Source organism: Pteropus alecto, unplaced genomic scaffold (genome assembly GCF_000325575.1).
Source record: "Pteropus alecto unplaced genomic scaffold, ASM32557v1 scaffold313, whole genome shotgun sequence".
Classification (NCBI taxonomy): Eukaryota; Metazoa; Chordata; class Mammalia; order Chiroptera; family Pteropodidae; genus Pteropus; species Pteropus alecto.
In genome coordinates this window covers 1,232,761-1,252,015 of record NW_006434832.1, presented here as the reverse complement: position 1 = coordinate 1,252,015, position 19,255 = coordinate 1,232,761, and the positions used below count along the sequence as shown (strand labels likewise).

General features: G+C 55.8%; 1 protein-coding gene across 3 annotated transcripts in view; it reads right to left on the bottom strand.

Moving 5' to 3' along the window:
- FMNL1 (formin like 1) overlaps positions 1-19,118 on the bottom strand; it is a 24,633-nt gene extending 5,515 nt beyond the window's left edge. For all 3 annotated transcript variants that reach the window (XM_025045642.1, XM_025045641.1, XM_025045643.1), the window contains exons 1-15: positions 18,687-19,118; positions 10,607-10,690; positions 8,912-9,025; positions 8,198-8,271; positions 7,737-7,820; positions 7,212-7,349; positions 5,475-5,583; positions 4,319-4,395; positions 4,025-4,118; positions 3,070-3,144; positions 2,659-2,769; positions 1,424-1,573; positions 769-870; positions 352-607; positions 1-91 (exon numbers count right to left, since the gene is read on the bottom strand). The exon at positions 1-91 is cut by the window's left edge and continues 209 nt beyond it. In XM_025045642.1, the coding sequence (XP_024901410.1) occupies positions 1-91; positions 352-607; positions 769-870; positions 1,424-1,573; positions 2,659-2,769; positions 3,070-3,144; positions 4,025-4,118; positions 4,319-4,395; positions 5,475-5,583; positions 7,212-7,349; positions 7,737-7,820; positions 8,198-8,271; positions 8,912-9,025; positions 10,607-10,690; positions 18,687-18,815 (1,688 nt within the window). In that variant the 5' untranslated portion in view covers positions 18,816-19,118. The remainder of the gene's footprint in view (positions 92-351; positions 608-768; positions 871-1,423; positions 1,574-2,658; positions 2,770-3,069; positions 3,145-4,024; positions 4,119-4,318; positions 4,396-5,474; positions 5,584-7,211; positions 7,350-7,736; positions 7,821-8,197; positions 8,272-8,911; positions 9,026-10,606; positions 10,691-18,686) is intronic.
- Positions 19,119-19,255: the final 137 nt, after the last annotated feature.

Sequence of the window (19,255 nt, the reverse complement as noted above, 5' to 3'; positions counted from 1 at the left end):
GGGGCTTCCTGCTCGGAGGAGAGGCTGGGCAGTGGAGGTGGTGGCGGTGGGGCTGCTGCTCCGGGAACCGGCTCTGCTGCAGGTGGGAGATCTGAGCCAGCGAGAACCAGAACGGGGGGAGGAGACGGAGGTGTCAACTTCTTGGCTTGGGTGGTCTCATCTCCGCCTCCCCGTTCTACGCATGCGCATGGGCACCGAGCCTGATGCCTACCCACCCGCACCTACCTGAACCTCGCCCACAATCCAAATCCACCTCTCCTACCTAATTCTCCAGGCCAGTGGTATCTTTTGGCGCCCCCGCCAGACCTGGTTCCCCCACTCTACCTCAGCCAGCTTGAAGCTCCTGCATACCTGGGCTGGGGGAACCGGCGGGCACTGCCCCCTGAGTCGGGGCTTCACTGCTGCTAGGAGTTGCCACAGCGACAGGAAGAATCTCGATGGAGACAGCGTCCCCCGGCCCTCGCAGGATTCGGATTAACCCCTTCTCCTCCAGCTCCTCCACCTTCAGCTCTAGGGCTGAGGGCCGTACCGTGGTGGTGACAGGCACTTTCTCAAGCTCAGGGGGACGCCTGGAGACGCCCATGGGGGTCGACTCACTGAAGCGCTCCTGTGAGCACCAAGGGAAGGGTCAGTGCTCACCAACAGGTCTGGCACAGAACCCCATCCTCTTGCAGGGGTGGAGAAAAGTATCAAGCCTAGAAGCCCCAATTGGTCTGCTCTTGGGAGCCCCGCCCGCTTCTGCCAAGCGGCCCACGTCCCCAGCCTCACCCGCAGGGTCTCCAGCTCCTTTCGGGCCTGGCTTAGCTGCTTTTCTAGCTCTGCGATCTTGGCCATGGATTCGTTCTCTGCGTCCCGGAGCCGATCTGTCAGCTGTAGCACCAGCACATGGTGAGTTCCCACCCGCTGCTGGGCACTGGCACCACCGGTGAGGGGGCGGCATCAGGCATGCCTGCCTAGATGGCTGGGGGAGGTTTCCTGACGTCCTTAGCCCAGGGTGTTGGGTGGGCTGAGCCTGGCACTTGAGCCCAAGTGGGTGAGGCTCTTAGGGCACTTAAGTTTTCTCAGGCGGGGAATCCAAGGCACTACTGATGGGGGAAGTAGGTGAAGAGGAAGCTGAGCTGGGAGGGGCCTCAGGCTCCTGGTTCCACCCAAGTCAGGGCCTAGGGTCTAAGCACCGCCAGAGAAGGGGGCCTGCCTTCCTCAGAGGTCCAGCACAGCGTAGGAGCTCAGTGAACACTCACTGAGAAAAACACCCAGAGGATTCAGGAGATTCAGAATCTGGATTCTGGTCAAACGCATGAGCCAGGCAGATAGCCACCCCCAATTCACACCTATAGCCAGTATTTGAGGCCCAGTGCCTGATGTCAGTGTGGGGCCCTGTGGGCCTACTATGTACTGGGCCAAGTTCAGGAGCAGCTCTCACCAGGGTCACCTGCTCCTGCAGCTCCTCCATGTGCTCCAGCACAGCATTCTTGGTCTCAGTGTCCTCCAGCAGTGCACCCACATCAAAAACATTGTCCAGGTATGCCTGGATCTGCACCTGCAGCTTGTCACTCTCCGTGAGCCGAAGCGTCTGTCCCCCAGATAGAAGGATGGGTGAGGCCTGCTGTCAGGGAGCTTTGCAATACCCCCCATCACCCCAGAGCCCAGAGGAAGGGGCCTGAGCCCTAGCCTGCTTTTTTTTTTTTCTTTATTTTTTATTGAGATATTTCACATACCATAATTCACTATTTTAAACTACAATTCAGTAGTTTGTAGTATACAAACCATACAATAGTAACAGGGTTGTGCAACCATTGTTACTACTAATTGCAGAACATTTTTATCACGCCAAAAAGAAACCCTATCCCCGTTAGCAGTCGCTCCCCATTCTCTCCTCCCCCAGTCCCTGGCAACCACCAATCCACTTTCTGTCTCTATGGACTTACCGTTTCTGGACATTTTATATAAAAGAATCATCCGACTATAGGGGTTTTTTTGTTTATTGGTTTTTGGTCTGGCTTCTTTTACTTATAATGCTTTCATAGCTCATCTATGTGTAGCATGTGTCAGTATTTCATTCCTTTTTTATGGCTGAATGATATTTCATAGTATAGATATATTGCCCCAGCCTGCTTTTCATCTTTTGTTAATCCTGCCTTTCATAAATCCAATCTCAAAGGCCCTGCTCCATCAGGAAGCCTCCCAAAGGAATGAGGCAAGAAGGCCACAGCTCCTCTGCTCAGGAAGCACCAAGCCCCTCTGTCCACCTTCCCCAGGGCAAGGAACTCCTCCATGACCTGGACCCACCCAGGATGAGCCAGCTCTAACTTTGGTCCAGTTTCTCTGCACTTGCCATTACGTGCTCCCAGAGCCAAACCCAGGGCCACCTAGAGCCTGTTCTAGGCCCTGCAGCAATAGCTCCATTGGCTGAGTGCCTATTATGTGACAGACACTGTCCTATTTAGAGTCATAACTATCTCTATGATTTTCCTATTTTATAGGTGGGAAGACTGAGACTCAGAGATAAGAGACCTATCCAAAGTCACATGGCCTAGGAAGTGGCAAAGTCAGGATTTGAACCCTGGTCTACCTGACCCTAATACCCGTGCTGTTAACCATTGAGTCATCCTCTGCAGCGGGCAAATGTTTAAGTCTGGGAGGGAGTGCAGGGCTCACCTCCAAGTACAGATCCAGGCCCAGGTGGGTGAACTCATATTGCAGAAAGACACGGAAGTTCATGTTCTCCACTGAGTGCACCACGATGTTGATGAATTGCATGCAGGCCACCTGGGAGGCAGGGGACATGAGCAGGTCTATAATCCTCTGGGTGGAAGGTTCTCAGTGCCTTCTGCTCCCCATTTACTTCCAAGTCTGTCTCCCTCCACACACTTCTCACTCCATTTACTCAGCTTTGTCCTTGCCCATATTTCTCCCCCATGTCCCCTCCCTCTAGCCTCCCCCTATCTGACATCCACCCCTCTCTCACCAAGACACTCAGTCCTCATACTTAGCAGAGACAGAAACCCAAGCCCCTGGCTGCACCTTACATCTGAGAGTGGCCAGCCCAGGCTGGGCTCCTGAGCTCACCATAAAGTCGATGTTGCTGTCCTCATTCCGGAAATATTCCATCAGCTTTTCAAAGCGGTGCTGCTCCCCACACACCTGCGTGGGGGGAATGGCTGTCACTGAGGCCCCCATGACATATCTCCTAAGCCATCCTACAGCTGCCACCCTTGTGCCTCTATAGGCTCCTCTCAAGTTAAATCTAAGTCAGGCCATGTGACTTTCCTGCTCAAAACCTCCACTCTCTCTCGATCTCTAACAGCCCTCCCCTTCACTTACTCCCCTCTGGCCATAATGGCATCCTGGCACATTACCACCTCAGGGCCTTTGCACTTGCTGACCCATCTATCTGGTGTGCTCTTACTTGAGACAGCCACCATGCCAAGTCCCTCACTTCTCTCACAACTTTGCTCAAATCTTACCTTCTCACTGAGGCTTCCCTGACCATCCTGCAACCAGCTCCTACTCCACCCCCATAGCATCCTTTAATTTTTCCCCATAGCATTTAGCATTTTCTAACACAGTATGTAATTTGCTTACTTATTATGTTGTTTATTATCTGTCTTTCCCTGACTTATTTCTTTTGTTCGCTGACATATCCCAAGTGCCTGACACATAGTAGATGCTCACTAAATATTCATTAAAGGAACGAATGACCATATACTGCCTTCTGCATCATATTCTCAAGCATTTACTTCTCGTGAGCTGGTTAACCAGACTCAGCAACCCTAAGGTGTGTGGATCAAGTCCAGTTTGGATCTGGCAAGGCTGAGGGTTGGAGGTTCAGTCATCCCTGTCTCCCCAGGCAGTGCCCCCATGTGACTCTACACCTACCCTTCAGAGCTTCCCCATCCCAGATTGTCCCCGCTCTGTGTTCCCCAAATGCCCACCCACTGTCCCCAGCTGCCTCCAGTTGAGGCCAGCATCAGGGCTCTAAGCGACACTAGAGGGCAAGTACATCTTCGGGGGCCTCCAGTACCTCCTTGAAGTTGTCAAAGGCTGCAAGGATGATGTCATGTCCTCCCCGCACCAGGCACACAGCTGCCAGCAGCTCTAGCACCAGAGCCTTGGTTCTGGGGAGAGAAGGGACAGGTTGTCCCTTGATAATAGGCAGTCTCCACAGCAAGGGCCCTGGCTTGTGGAGATCGGGGAAACTGCTGGTCAGGTGGACTGAGCCTGAGAAGTAGTTCTGAGAACTGGGGGACAGAGTAGGTAAAGGATTAAGTAGCAGGAGAATCTAGATATGGAGAAAGATTAGGGGCCTGGATCTCACCTGGGGTTCTTGTTGTTGAGGCTCAGAGCAATCTCATTGACACAGGCTGGGTGGTTCATGACAAGGCTGAAGCCGGACTAGGGAGAGGGAAGTGGTCAGCTCTTCCTGGCAGACCCCCAGGGCTGCTAGCACCCTCCTGCCCAGCACCTCCAGCATTGCCTGTGTCATGTCATTCTAGTCTCTAACTGTCCTCAAGCTTAGGAAGTTATTTATATCCACTCAAAACCTCTTCTGCAACAGCCAAAGCCTGATCCTTCTTTTTAAATTCCTTTGTCTATTTAAAAGACAGTGTCAGCCCTCGGCACCTTGGACACAGTGAGTCCTCAAAGGCCAGCTAAGTGAGGGAGAACCGACTTCATCAATCACTCCTCCAAATGAGATAACCCAGAGCTGGTCTCTCTGTGGGCCTGGTGTCCAGCCTTTCTTGGTGAGTGTGCCTAAGGCCCCACATGAGGCGTACCAACACTCCCAGTTATGTGTGGGTACTCTAGGGCAGTGGCCCCCAACCTTTTCGGCACCAGGGACCAGTGCTCCTATGAGAATCTAATGCCTGGCGATCTGAGGTGGAGCTGAGGCAGTGATGCTAGCGCTGGGGAGCGGCGACACAGTGAGTCCTCAAAGGCCAGCTAAGTGAGGGAGAACCGACTTCATCAATCACTCCTCCAAATGAGATAACCCAGAGCTGGTCTCTCTGTGGGCCTGGTGTCCAGCCTTTCTTGGTGAGTGTGCCTAAGGCCCCACATGAGGCGTACCAACACTCCCAGTTATGTGTGGGTACTCTAGGGCAGTGGCCCCCAACCTTTTCGGCACCAGGGACCAGTGCTCCTATGAGAATCTAATGCCTGGCGATCTGAGGTGGAGCTGAGGCGGTGATGCTAGCGCTGGGGAGCGGCTGCAAATGCAGATGAAGCTTCGCTTGCTCTCTCACCGCTCATCTCCTGCTGTGCAGCCCTGTTCCTAAGGGGCCACAGACCTGTAACGGTCCACAGCCCAGGAGTTGGGTCAGAAATCTGGGCTTCCCCTCAGGACTGTCAGCCTCAAGGCTCTGATTCCCAGACCCCCAGGGCTCTCCAGTGGGGATGGGCTAGGGGCACAGTTGGTCCCAGAGCCTTAGAAGCTTAGGCAGACCCCAGTGGGGACAGCCTGGCTGACCGACCTGGTAGTTCATGATGGCACGCAAGCACATGATACAGACGTGGACATCGTCCTTCTGGCTGACGATGCGAGAATTCCTCAGGGTCTTCCTGCTGTGGCCTGGGGTCAGCCTGTGTGGAGTGAGGAGGAGGCAGAAGGGGTCAGAGTCCCAAACCCAGCTTTCCATTCCCTCAACCACTCAGATGGCCTCTGGGCTAAGGTGGGGGAGGGGGGCACATCTAACCAACCAAAGAAGCCAGCTGAGGGTAGGAAGACCTCCTCGGTCCCTAGGCCTGGGGCCTGATATGCTGGGGAGGATGTGAGGACAAGAATCAGGAAAACAAATACCCTTAACAGCAATTTGGCATTAAGAAGGGTTCCTGTGCTGTGGGCGTGGAGAGCCTATAGAGAGAAAAGACCTCCAAAGCTTGGAAACAGCCGTGGAACCGCACTCCACAAGGTTGCGCTCACGGCCACATGGGCTCAGGTTCCATCTTGAGGGGCCAGCTCCAAATTCAGACTGCCTTGCTTCAAATCCCAGCTCATTACTTACCCAGGCAGATTACTTAATCTCCCTGTGCCTGTTTCCTCATTTGTACAACAGGAATGATAATAACAGTAACTTCCCCGATAGGGTTGTTGGGACTGTGAAATGAGCTCAGAACACTGCCTGGAACATAGTAAGTGCTGTATGAGTGTGCCTGATAACTCATTGCTTTAAAATGTGATTTTTTCCATCATTGCAGAACTACCCATTGTGACTTCCACCTCGGGTTCTCTTGACAATTCTATCACATTTCCAACTACACTGTGAAGAACCCCCTCCTCCCTCTGACTGTCACATCTCCCTTCTCTCATCTATGCTCAACTATGCCCCTGAGTCTTGGCTCACGCTGTTCCTTCTGCCTGAAATGCCCTTCCCTGTCTCCATCATTGCTTGTAAAGCCCACATCCATCACAACACATCGTTCCAGTGCTTTCTCTTCTGGGAAGCCTTCCTGATGCCTCAGGCATTGGCTACCTCCCTTCTCAGAGCTCCCAGTCACACTTCCATGAAAGCCTGTCACACATTGTTCCCTACGAGACTAAGGGCTTCCAAAGGCAGGTTAATCTGTCTCCTGAACACTGTCACCATGCTTGATACACAGTAAAAGCTAAAACATGTTAGTTCAATGAATGAATGAACAAAGAAACATATTGTGAGAGTTTGGGGCTTAATATGAAGTTAGTCCCCTAGACCCAAAGTAGGAAGAAAGGAAGCTGGGCATCCACATGCGGCTCTAGGGCCATCTCCTTCCTTGTTCCCACTCCCAGCAGGATGCCCTAAGTTAGGGTGGGGTGACCTATCCACAGCAGCTGAACCCAGGGGCATCAGTTGAATACCTCACCCAATCCCACCATCACCCATGAGACACCAGGCATGCACCTGCCCCCAGGTAGCTACATACCGGGGAGAAGGGGGGCACCTGGAGGCCGCATGTAAGAAAATAAGAGGGTTAGATGGGAATAAGAGGGGTCCCACTGACCTAGAAACCCATCCTTATTCCAGAGCCACCCAGATTCCACCTTCAAGGTGTCCACCCCTGAAGGCTTATTAAAATACCCATGTCCTGAGCCCTGTTTGAAGCCCTTACTCTGATCCCCAATGCTAGACTACCCCTCCCACCATCCCCGAGGTCCCGGGGTGGGGCAGGCTGGGTGCAGTGGTCTAAGAGCGAATTCTCCATTCTCCCCATTGCCCCACCATGGGGCCACATACTTGATGGTCAGGTGGCGACTCTTGGGCTGTGGTGGCAAGGATGAGGGCGGGCCCTTGCTGAGATCTTCCACTGATTGCTCCAGGGGCTTGTTCTTGTCTGAGCTGGGGGCCCCATTGTCTGTGCTCTCCATGTCATACCTTGGGGGTCAGAGTGGGGTTGCAGGCCAACACTGCAGGGGCACTTAAGAGAGGGGTGGGGAAATTGAGGGGAGCGACGATTCTGCAGGAAAGACTAGGGAGCAGGAAGAAGGGGCTGTGCTCTTGGCACTGTGCTGAGCATAGTAGGGGGAGAGGGAATGGTGGAAAAGAAGAGTAAGCCATCCAGGTCCCAGCTGGCTATCCCAAGACACATCCCTCCCTGTCTGTGGCCTTCAGGAAGAGGCTTCGCTAGGAGCCAAGTGCGGATTCCAGGGTGGGTTTGGGCTGGACTACTTGGAAGTGACCAGAGGAGAGGGTGAGGTACAAGGAAGAAGGCATGGACCAAGAGTCGGAGGAGAGGCGCGAGGGCAGGGGCAGGCAGCTTACGTGACAGAGCACTGGGCAAAGGCCAGGTACTCAAGGAGCACATCCAGGCCGCGGTTCTCCTCGTTGAGGAACTCCTGCACCCACCTGCGGGGCACAGCACTCCCTGAGTTCCAGCCAGGGAGGAGGTCCTGCCCGCACTGGGCACACAGAACAGGCATGGCCAGGGCCCCTGGGGTGCCCTTCTCCCAGGAAGACACCAAGCAGTCGCAGCCTCAGAAGACCCAGTGATGTTCAGGGATGTCAGGAGGCTCAGGCAAGACTCATGGCCCAGCCATGTCTCAAAGGGGTGGGCAGAGCATGGGTAGGAGAGCAGGCAGGGAACCTGTCCTGGACACCCGCACTGTGGGAGCCTTGTGCCAGGAGCGGGGTTGGGAAGGGGAGTAAAAAGAGGAGGCCCCAGGGGCTGCCTGGAGGCAGAGCTCTCCCATGCCCCCCAGAGGGAAATCCGAGTCCTCGCTCACCCAATGTGGTTTGTCCTCAGGGAGATCTCCAGCTCTCGCAGCACTTGAGTGGACTCCTGAACTCTCCTCTTAAACTGGGGGCCAAGAACAGAGGAGTCTGGTGGGTGGATTCCGGCCTCCCACAGGCCCACCCACTAAGCCCTGAGGCAGCAGCCAGCCCCCCTCCCATAACTGGCCTTTCACGCTTGGCCTCCCTCACCACTTCCACACACCTGCCCAACGGAATAAGCATTCTCAGGTTAGGCGTATTCGCCCAGACACACACATACCTCCATGCAAAGACATACAGCACACGCACACTCACACACACAAACCCGTACCTGGGGACACAGAGTTCATGCACATTCAAACATGAACACTCCAGGTACACATGCATAGCCACATGACGGACACATGGGGTATACACACACGCATCCTGTATGTGGACTCAAGAGTACACACACATCCATACGTGGACACAAAAGCACACACACGCACATCCATGCACAGACACACGGGGCGCACACACCTGTACAAGTGCACACAAGTGTGCCTGTGTAAGAACATACAGGATATGCAGAGGAACCTACTGGAAGTACCTTTCCCGGACACAAACTCATATGTGCAGTGCACCACACAAGCCAACAGGAAAGTTTACATATACAGTTATTCCAGTTGCCCAGAGCTTAGAAGATACAGGGTAAAAGGGACAGAGAAAAAGGGGGAGGCGTGTACCCCCAGGTTGGACATCCAATCCGCTGCTACCTTTCGGCTGACCCCACCGGTTTCCAGGTAACTCTTCAGCTTCTGGATATAGGCTGCGGGGGGGTTCTTGACTTGAAACCGCTCCTAGGGAGATGGAATGAGGTGTGAAGGGAACCAGCCAGGGCAAACGACCAGCCCTTGCCCCAGTGCCCCATTCTCAGCTCTGACCTGAGGCTTCAGGCTACTTAAGACCCCTGTGAAATACCAAAGGCATAACCCAAACAATCTACCAGGCCACTTTGAGACCCCAACCCTGGGCCTAGCTTTCCTTTCCCACTGTGGCCTCACAGGCCACAGCCCTACCACAGCTATGGGGTGAAGTATGAAGGGGTGGGTCCTGCCATACACCCCACCCTGGGGGAGGGAGAGACTCAGACCTGCCAGTAGGTGGCACTCTCCAAGCCCTGCCCAATTCCGCAGACACCCGGCCCACAGCTGGAGGACTGGGAGGAAGAATATTCTGAAGGGGCCTTGTAAGGGGCTCCGTCCTCTGCAGGCCGAAGGCCCCTTCCCCAGGACCCCGCCTCAGCTGTCCACTCACCTGAAATGGTAAGTACCTGTGTGTGTGCTCATCTCCTGTGCTCCTAACTCCCCTGCCGACCCAGGGCTCCAGGAGCCACTCACACGAAGAGGTGGGGGCCACATCTGAGGCCCCCTACCCAGAGAAGCTCCCATCTTTCCCAACTCAGACCCCTCAGATATATTCGGCCCTCAAACTCCCCCTCTCTCCCTGGCCTTTGAGCCCTAACCTGAAATGCCAGGCCGAGTAGCAGGGACCCCATCCACAGCTCCGAAGCCTCTGGCGGCACCTCCCCACCCTCTCCCCACAGCACAGCTCTCCCCCCGCAACCTAGACTCCTGCCCTGCCAGCTCCTCCCATTCTGGTCCATTAACAACAGCAGAAGGCCTAGCCCTGGCTCCCAGGGGAGACTCCTGCTCCCCACTCCCCACCCCCAGCCTCCACCGCCGCAGGCCAGCCTCCCTCACTGAATCACTGCCACAGCCAGGCCCCGCCCCACCCCAGCAGTAGGAGGGGTCCTCCTGCTACCATGGACAGCAGCCCTGGATACTGCAGGGGCGGGGGCAGCGCATGAGCCGTGAAGGTTTGGGCAAGCCCAGGCGCTGACTGAGCACTGGGAGATGGGGGTTCTAGTCCCTGCTCCAGCACTTGGGAACTGGCTGGGGAGCTGCTTGGTTGACCACAGCTCCTCTAGACCTAAAATTAAACCAGGACAAGGATACTGCCCCTTCCTCCCCACCTCCAACCCTGGGGTTGCCCCGTCTCTTCCCCAGCCCAGAGGTGGAGGGTCAACAGAGCCCCTACCCCCATATCTGAGGCGGAAGCTCAGCCGGAAGATGGTGAACCGGTCCAAGCTGCACTAGCCAGTGCCTGTTTGCAGGAAGATGGTGACACGGTCCAAGCTGCACTAGCCAGTGCCTGGACTAGCCTCTGCCACCTCTTCAAAGGGCACACTCAGCGCTGCTCATGACTCATAAGGTCCCCAAGGAGGCCATGTCCAAGAGAGGGGAACTCGGAGCGCTGCAGACACCCCCAGCACTCTCCCCAGATGCTATACTGGTCTCCGCACAGAGTCTTGGTCCTATGGGCAGCATGGCGGTGCCCCCTCTCGTGCCAACCCCACCCTGGAGGGGCCTGGTACCCACCTGGTCACAGATGAGCTCCCACTTCTTCTCATTGTCATACTGGCTCAGCAGCTGGACCTTGTCTGGGGGCAAGTTCATGCAGTTCTGTGGAGGAAGAAGACAAAGTAAAGACCCTTAGCCTGGGGCCCCAAAGTGGGGTGGGGGGACGTGGGCATTTTCAGGGAACACACTAGAGGCCAGCTCGCTAGTAGGTATGTCATACATGAGTCCCTGTTACCCTCACCTTGGGAGATAAGTAGCATTAGCCAATGAGAAAACTGAGGCCCAGAGGTAGAGCACCATGCCCAACAGCTAGAAAATGACACTGGGATTTGAACCTGAGTCTGCCCGACTCCAGGGCCAGGGCTCTGCCTCCCTCCAACACTCACACGCACCACCTTCCCTGGCACAGCTGACATGCAGGCGGAGTGTGGGTTCTCAGCCTAACTTCCTGAGACCTCAGGCACCTCTGGGCTCATTTCTCACGTGTGATAAGTGGGTATCATCTCTTGTCCCATTTGGGTGGGAAAGCAACAGGAGAGCCATCTGCAGCCAGGCTTAAGTGTGGCCAGGAGTGGACTGTGCCCTGTTCCCATGTGCCACCAGTCACCACATGTGTGCAGTCCCAGCCCAGGTCACTAGTGTCTTGAGAACAACACAAAACCTCTTGCAAGGATGGCAGACAGCAGCCTTCTTTCCCACCCCTCTCCAGCCCGCTCTCACTTCATCATTTCTGGAAGAAGGGAGCTGAGGTCAGAGGGCAGGGAGTTCCAAGCAGGTGCATCATGGCCGTGGAGGCCAGAAGAGGGAGATTCCAGAAGAAGGTCACCCAGCCACAAGATGAGAGCAACCAGCACGCTGGGTCTGTGGTGCTGGTGGCCCAGGCTGGGACTCCCCTCAGAAGCTAAGAAACGTCAGCATTGCTCTGCCTGGGTCCTCCCCCAGCCACAGATGACATGGGTGTGGCAACCCTGTCAAGTTTCTCCCCCACAGGGCAGGCATAGGGTCCCACCTGGGACTGTGGAATCACCAGGTGTTGCCAGCACTAGGGATTCCCTGGACCCCCCAAGACTTGGCATGCCTCTCTGATAGACCCAGAAGACAATGCCAGTTCACCTCAGTTAAGTAAACCCCAGGTTTATTGAGGGTCTACTGTGTGTCAGACCCCAAAAGACAGTTCTTGCCCTCAAGGAGCTCCAAGTCTCCGCAGGTGATATGGGAGGAAGTCCCTGTCACTGGCTCTGGTGGCTCAGACTACATATCCTCAGTCACGTGGCCCCGAGAGGAGGCCACAGCTAGAGCAGAGAGGGGGCCATACCTATCCAGCTTCCTCTCTGGGTGCTAGACCTAGTTTTGGGGCTCTGGCCAGACCTCACCCCAAAAATCACTGCCTTTGGTCAGCCCCAGACAACAGGAAGTTGGGTATTCTCAGCCCTCATTGCCCAAGTTTTCCGGCTGGGGCCCCACTTGAAAGGTGAAAATGCCCATCCACCAGCACCCCCCACTGCAAGGTGGGCTGGGCAAGGGGATAGTCATTCCTTTCTTGTTGTGAGCCTGACTGAGGAAGCTGCTGCTGTCTCATCTGTCACCCTCCCCCAACCTGCCCACAGCCAGAACTGTTCCTGCCACCTTGGGAGGGGTTGCCAAGGAAGGAACCTTGAGGAGAGTCATACTGAGCCAGGGAGGCCTTCTTGATGTCTCCCTGTCTCTCTCTGTCTCTCTGTCTCTCTGTCTGTCTCTCTCTCTCTCTCTCTCTCTCTCTTTCTCTCTCTCTTCTCTCTCCTCTCCTGGTCCATCCCCACCCCACAGAGACCTCTGTCTGTCTGTCTCTCTCTCTCTCTCCTCTCTCCTCTCCTGGTCCATTGCCACCCCACAGAGATCCAGAGTAGGGAGGGGCCAAGGTGGTGGGGAGGGCCGAGGGGGAAGGAGGGAGGTAGCCCAGCTCCAGCATTTGAGCCTTAGAGGGGACAGCTGCTTCCCGACATGAGTCTTTCCCAGCCCTCGGCCACCCCGGAGACCAGTCTGGTTCCTGGAATGGCCTCAGTGGCACTTCTAGAGGCAGCAACTAATCATAATAATGACCCCACCAATTATGGGAGCCAGCTTTTCCTGAATGCTCACAGTGCTGGGTACTGCTCTGAGCCCTGCACTCATATGACCCCCTTCCACCCTCACCGCCATCCCTGGCACTGTGATTATTCCCATCTTACAGATGCAAGCAGAGATTAGTGACCTGCTCGAGGTTATGAAGCCAGTTAGAAGGGAGCTGGGCAGGCTTCGAGCCTGAAGCTGACTGAACCAGAGCCCAGAACTCCCCCAGAACGGCCCATGGTTATCAGTGGGGAGGGGGAGGCCTCTGCTGGGGCTGGCACACCTGTCCCAATGGTGGTGGAGGACAGGACGCCTCTTTACCCCTTCCCCACCTGGGCCTCCTCAGGCCCTCAGGCCCACTTGCCAGCCTGCCAGACGAGCTAAATTTAGGCTCGGAAATCAGAAATAGCTGTGACAGTGCTGAGCGCTAATTAGCAGCTGTTCCTCGGCTGTGCCCACCGTGGAGACGGGCACCCTAGGGAGTGGGAGAGGGGCCAGCAGATGCCACTCACTTGGTGTGGGGTGAGGCCATCCTGAAAAACAGGAGCAGAACCCCAGGCCCAGGGCCCTCAGCAAGGAGGCAGCTTTATGGGGTTGAGCGCTGAGAGACAAGTAGAAGGTTGTCTGACAGAGCTCAAATGGGATGGGAAAGGACAGGGAAGTTCAGGTGTGGGCGGGGAGGACACCTGCCCATGGTAAAAGGGAAGGGGCAGCTGTGACTCAGGGGAAACCGAGCTAGATTCAGGAGACCTGGCTCTAGGCCCATCAGCCTAATTCCTTCTTTGTTCTCTGAGCCTCAGTTTCTTCCTCCATAAAATGGGCACACTTCCCTCCTGCCTCAGACTCACAGAGCTCCTGGGAATACCCCATAAGAAGCTGTGTTCTGATGTGATGATACTCTTTGGTGATGCACAATGAAGAGGCATTTCACAGATTGGGCAGGGGGGAGGTGGTCCACCGATGAGCCCAAAGTGAGGGATCTTGTGGTGAGCGGAAGTGAGTGAAAACATCCAGATCAAAGAGACCTGTCTCCAAAGCTCAGCCAGAAATGAACTGACTCTCCAGCCCCTTTCTCTGTTGCCCTTAATGCTTTGGATCAGAAGAAGAGAGAGATAGGATTCCTCTTCCAGGGTGTAGCCAAGAAAAGGAGCTGACTTCCTAATCTTTCTATCAAAATGTGTGGAAATCAGTCTCCTCCTTCCCAGAGTGCCAAAGGAGCCTCCAGCCTTGCTCACAAAAGACCTGCCCCTTGCTGGCTTATAGCAACCCCCCACCCCCACCCCAGTGCTGACGTCGGCGGGGAGGTATCCCTGGAGACTAAAGGGGTTCTGTCTATATCTGGACGAAGCCACACCCTCCAGTTTCACTTTCAGTCCTAACTCACCTGCCCACCCCTCCTCATGCGGCCTAGCCTTTCAAGTCCCAGGATGCCCTTGAACTTGGGCACCGACCCCAGTCGTGGATTCATTTCAACAGCCTGATGAGCCTAGAAGTGGCCCTGTCCCCAGCCCCTACTTCCTGAGCCATCTCCCCCCACCCACCTCTTTCTGGTCTCAATTTTGGTTTTAGAGTTCTTAGAGCATCTCCAAAAGCAATCAATTTTATTCACTTAAAAAAATAGATTTTCTGGGGCTCTTATAAGCAATGCCAGGCTTAAAGGAGGACTGTTGGGTAACCTAGGCCCAAGAACCCCAAAAAACCAACATCTCCCATCAGGGTTCAAGGGTTCCAACAGCAGGGGACAGGGCCAAGAAGGGTGAGAGCCAGGCCAGCAGGCACTGCCCATAAAAGCCAGGCTGGTAGGAGACCAACAACAACAACAATAAAGACTCCCAAAGCAGTCTGTGCTAGGTGCCATTCTAAGTGCTTTACGTCCCACTCAAATCTCATTTAAACCTCAAAAGTAACCCTACATAGCAGATACTATCACAACCCCTGTTTCACAAATGGGAAACGGAGGCACAGAGAGTGACCTGGCTGGCAAGCTGCTAAGAAGACTCAATTTCCTTGGAAGAAGGAGCACTGAGGACGATGAGAAATGTGGATCCTGGCCCCCCAGGGTCTTCTGCAGACAGCCTGGCTCCAGTACCCCATCTGAGGAACCAGAAACAGCCAGCCCCATTTCCTGTCACCCAGCACCCTACGCTTCCTGTTGTTGCCCACACTGAGCTCTTACTCACTGGGGAACCCCCCCCCACAAGCACACCCTCTCTCAGGGGGAAGTGGAGGCCTCCCCACCCCCTCCCCATGTGCACACAGCTACCGTTACCACCACCACTGCCCCACCCTCCAAGAGAGGTGGGCCCTCCTCTCGTGGTTTCCGGCTACCAGACAGTTTTCAGTCTAGGCCCCACTGTTGCTGACCTGCACGATGGCAAGGAGGGCAACCTGCCCCAGGATGGCTAAAGATAGCGACTTTGGTTGGTCTTGGTAATAGGAATGGGGGAGGGGAGAGGCAGGGTCTGGCCTCCTTCACCTAGAAGGGCTCCCAGATGGAGAGAACCAGATCGGCTTTACCATCACCCCCCTCCTCACAGCGGAGTGTTAACTGAGCACTTGCTGTGTCAGGCATCATGCTAAGCACTCTGTTTAATCCCCTTGACTCTGTTTGTTTAATCCCTTCACTAGTCCTAGGAGGCCAATATATACCACTATTATTCTTTTATACATGAGGAAAACTGAAGCTCAGAGAGGGTAGGTAATTTGTTCGTCACAGAGGTAGCAAGTGGCAAAGACAAGACTCAACCCCCAAGGTTCATGACCCCAAAGCCCAAGAAGCTACTCTGCATTTTCTATGAGTATACTGTCTCTCTCAGAGGCAGGAGGCCTGAGACACCTTCTAAGACTCCATGTTTCTGAGGAAAATGCAGAGGTAGCCCCAAGAGCAGCCCCACCTGCTCCTGCCCATCTCACCCAGCTCTTTGCCATCTGGCCCCAGATGTCACTGTGAATCATGCCTACCACATCCTTGGGTTCCAAGGTCAGCATGTGCCAGCTCTGCCTCCTGGGAATGTCACCCCACAGTCTCTGCCCAGCCCAATATCCGACCAAATGGCCACAACTCCATTGGGATTCTCTATGTTAGACCCTCCAGAGATGGGAGGCACAGGGCCTGAGAAACCCCACATTTACATGCCCCCAAACTTCATCTGCCTCGCCCCAGAGGAGGGAGCTGGTCAAGGAGGTAGTGGCTCACCCAGTCACAGGACAACAGAATGGAGACATCCACCTCTGCTCTTCACCACTAGCCCCAGCAGGGAAGGGGGCCAGCTAAAAGCAGGATCTCAGAGTCTACACTCTAATTGGGATTGTCCTGACCTCCCCACACAGCCTGGCCAAGTGCCCAAGACCCTGAGCACATGCTAAGGGCACCCCAGGGTGCTAGGCCTCATTAGGCAAATTCTTCTCCAAGTGGTCCAGCCTCCTCTTGGATGCCAGAATCACTCTCAGTCTCAAGTACAATATTCTGGGCACTTTTCCTTGATCTCATTGCCCCAAGGTTACAAGCTCCTCCCTGCCCAGACAGATCAGGGGCGCATGGCACTTCTGGCGGTCCTGGAAAGAATGCCTTGCCATTCCGGACTCTAACTCTGGCAGGGGAAGGCCTAAAGGGGCTGAAGACACCCAGCCCTGGACACGGCATAGAAGAGATGAGAGTGCAATGCCTGGCCAGCTAGTTTCCCACCACTGCAGCAGGCCCATGTCACTGGGCGGCCGTCACTCCTCTGCTGTTGCTAAGGCAGCAGCCGGAAACCCTAGCTCAACCTGTTCTTTTTCCTACCCCCATTTCAAGCAGGGGCACACCTCTCTCTCACAGCCTCCTTGGAAAAGTAGCCCCACCACCCACTCTCCTATGGGAGAAAGGCTGACCATGGGCAAAAGGAAAGCAATCTCCCTCATCTCTTTTCTCCACGAGGCGGATCCCATAGCCAGGAGCCAAGCAGCAGTTTGGAGTTTCAGGATCTTACTCACCACAAGGGATGAAAAGGTTGAGCTTAAGTAAAAGGAGGAGGTGCCCTAGGGCCAAGTGACTAGATCCCAAGGAGAGGGCTGCGCTTCTCCCTTCGAGACAAGGGGTCTCTGGGGGAGGTGGCCTGTCACTCTCAGCAGCCTGAGGTTCTTCGCTTCTTAAATATTCACTAAAAACAGGACTCGGCTCTGGCCACAGAGGCAGTGCTCAGGTGGAAGGGCACCCTGAAGTACCCATTGCCAGGCCTGTGGGTTTAGCCAAATCTTTAGCCCTGGGCAGCCTCAAGCAGGGACCAAGGCTATCACCCCAGGGTGGAGCTCATGCTCATGTTGGTTCTTAGCCAAGTGACCTTGGGTTAAGCACGTTCTGCCTACATAAGACAAGGGACAGGCTGATCCTTCCCTAGGAAGAAGTTGAGGTATAAACACACTGGGGCTCCTGGGTGCTGGGTGGTGCTGAACCCTAATGGGTGCTGCTGCCCTAGATTTCTACCCAGCCACCACTCCTTTCCCCATCAGGACATCCTCTAAGACCCATCTCAGATCCTCCACCCTCTACACCCTGGTACTCAGGGACTCCTAATGGCATTTAGTGTCAGACTCAGCCAATCAGAGCAAAGACCAAAACACCAGCAGAGCAATCAAGTCCTACACATGCATCAGAACCTCACCATCTGACTTCTGGATGTTCCACTGGTCTGAATTATTCACAGGGCTCCTCCTCATTAGTGTGTATAATAGAGAAGGGACTGGGGTCTGGACACCACCCTGAGAGCCTGTCCCACCCCCATCTATAGACACACACTTAGGGGGAAAGACAGACCCAGGTCCCCCCAGTCAGGCTGGCAAAGGTCTGGGATCCACCACCAACTCAGGTGATCCAGATGGCCCCCCAGAGACTGTCTCTCCTCATTCTTCCCCCTCCCCATCTGCTCAGCTCAGCCTTGCCAGGCCACGGGTTTGGAAAAGGGGGAGCAGGTGAAGGGGTGAAATAATCAGGGCCTAGTCTGATGTGAGGAGTCTCTCAGAGTCCCTCCCACTCCCCGAATCAAGCAAGGCGCCTTCACAAGCCTAGACCAGACCCCACCCCATAGCTCCTCCAAACCCCTCCTATCCTTTCTCCTGGGAGGGGGCAGCAGCCAAGATTTCCAGGAACTGTTAGGAGGGGCCATGCAGAGGCTCTGGCAAGTATCGCCTAATGACCCGTCAGTGGAGAGGAAATGATATCAAGGAGGTGGAATAAGAATTGAGCACATCCACCAGCCGGCATTGCTCTGCCGCCTGCACCTCCCTCGGCCCCCACACTCAGACCTGGAAGTGCCTCTGGGAAAAAGCATAGCCTCGGCTGCCTGTCACCCACCAGTGTCCAGCTAACAGCAGACAGACCACCAGGCAATTAGAGGATGGAGCCTGGGACAGAGCTGAGGTGGAGAGAGGGAAGTAAGAACAAGTGGCCCTTCCTCCTCCTACTTCTTCCTCCCACCAGGTCTTGGGGTGCCCTGACTTTGTTCTGAAGCCCCCACCCACCAAAGACATCCTGACTGCCTCTAGGCTCAGCCTGAGCTGATGGCTCCCTCCCCAGTGGCACTAACAAATCAGGACCGAACACCTCAACTTGGTCTCCAGCTCCCAGGAGGTTAAAATGTAACCCCTTCCATCTTTGACCCTGAGACACAAACAGATGATACTCCAGACCCGCGCTTGGTGTCTGGGCCTGCGCGGTGGGGAAGGGGGTGCCCCAGGAACGCTTTGCGTGCTTGGCTCCCAACTTCCTCAGAGGACATTTTTGCTTGGACCTTTAGACCCAGGCGCTCTGGGAGACAGGGGTGTCTTGGGGAGGGAGACTGGGTGATTGCAGAAGAAAGTTTTGGGGGGAGAGTGCTAAGTCACTCTGAAAGGAGCCACTGTCAGTCCCACCCCGTGGAAGGGCAGCCACTGGGCTGGGGATCTCCAAGCGGTACCTAAGCCCCCGGGGGCGGGGACGCGTGCCGAGCCCCTGCCGCCCCCCGCCCGCGCCCTGCGCACGGCAGGTCACACTTACCAGGACCCGGTTAAACCTTTCCTCCAGCTCTCCGGCCGCGGGCATCGGCTGCTTGGGCGCCGCCGGCTGCTTGGGGGACGGCGCTGCGGGGCCCGGGGGCTGCTCCGCGCTGCCTGCCGCGTTGCCCATGGTGGTCCCCACCCAACCAGCCAGGCGCCTCCAGCCTCGGAAATCCAGCTTTCCGTGGGGCAAGGGACGAGGCTCCCGGCCTGGGGGAAGAGGTGAGCAGCGGCTGGCAGCTACGGCGGGGGCTCGGCGACACGAGCGCTCAGCTCAGCGGCGCGCAGGAGCCGGGGCGCGGCGTCCCATCGCGGCGACCCGGTCTGAGAAGCCGGGCGGCGAGCTGCGGGGTGGGGGGAGGAAGTCAGGCTGCAGGCCGCGGGAGCCAGAGGGCTGGGCCGGGGGCAGGAAGCTGCGGCGCGGGCTCCCCCCTCGGCGAGTCTCTAACTTCTGCTGTCGCTCCCCGGGCGCGCAAACCGCGTTTCGCCGCCGCCGCTACGCACCCAGCCCCGGGGGGGCGGGCTGGAGGGAGGGGGCGGGCGCCCGGTGCTAGCCCGGGGTGAGCCGCA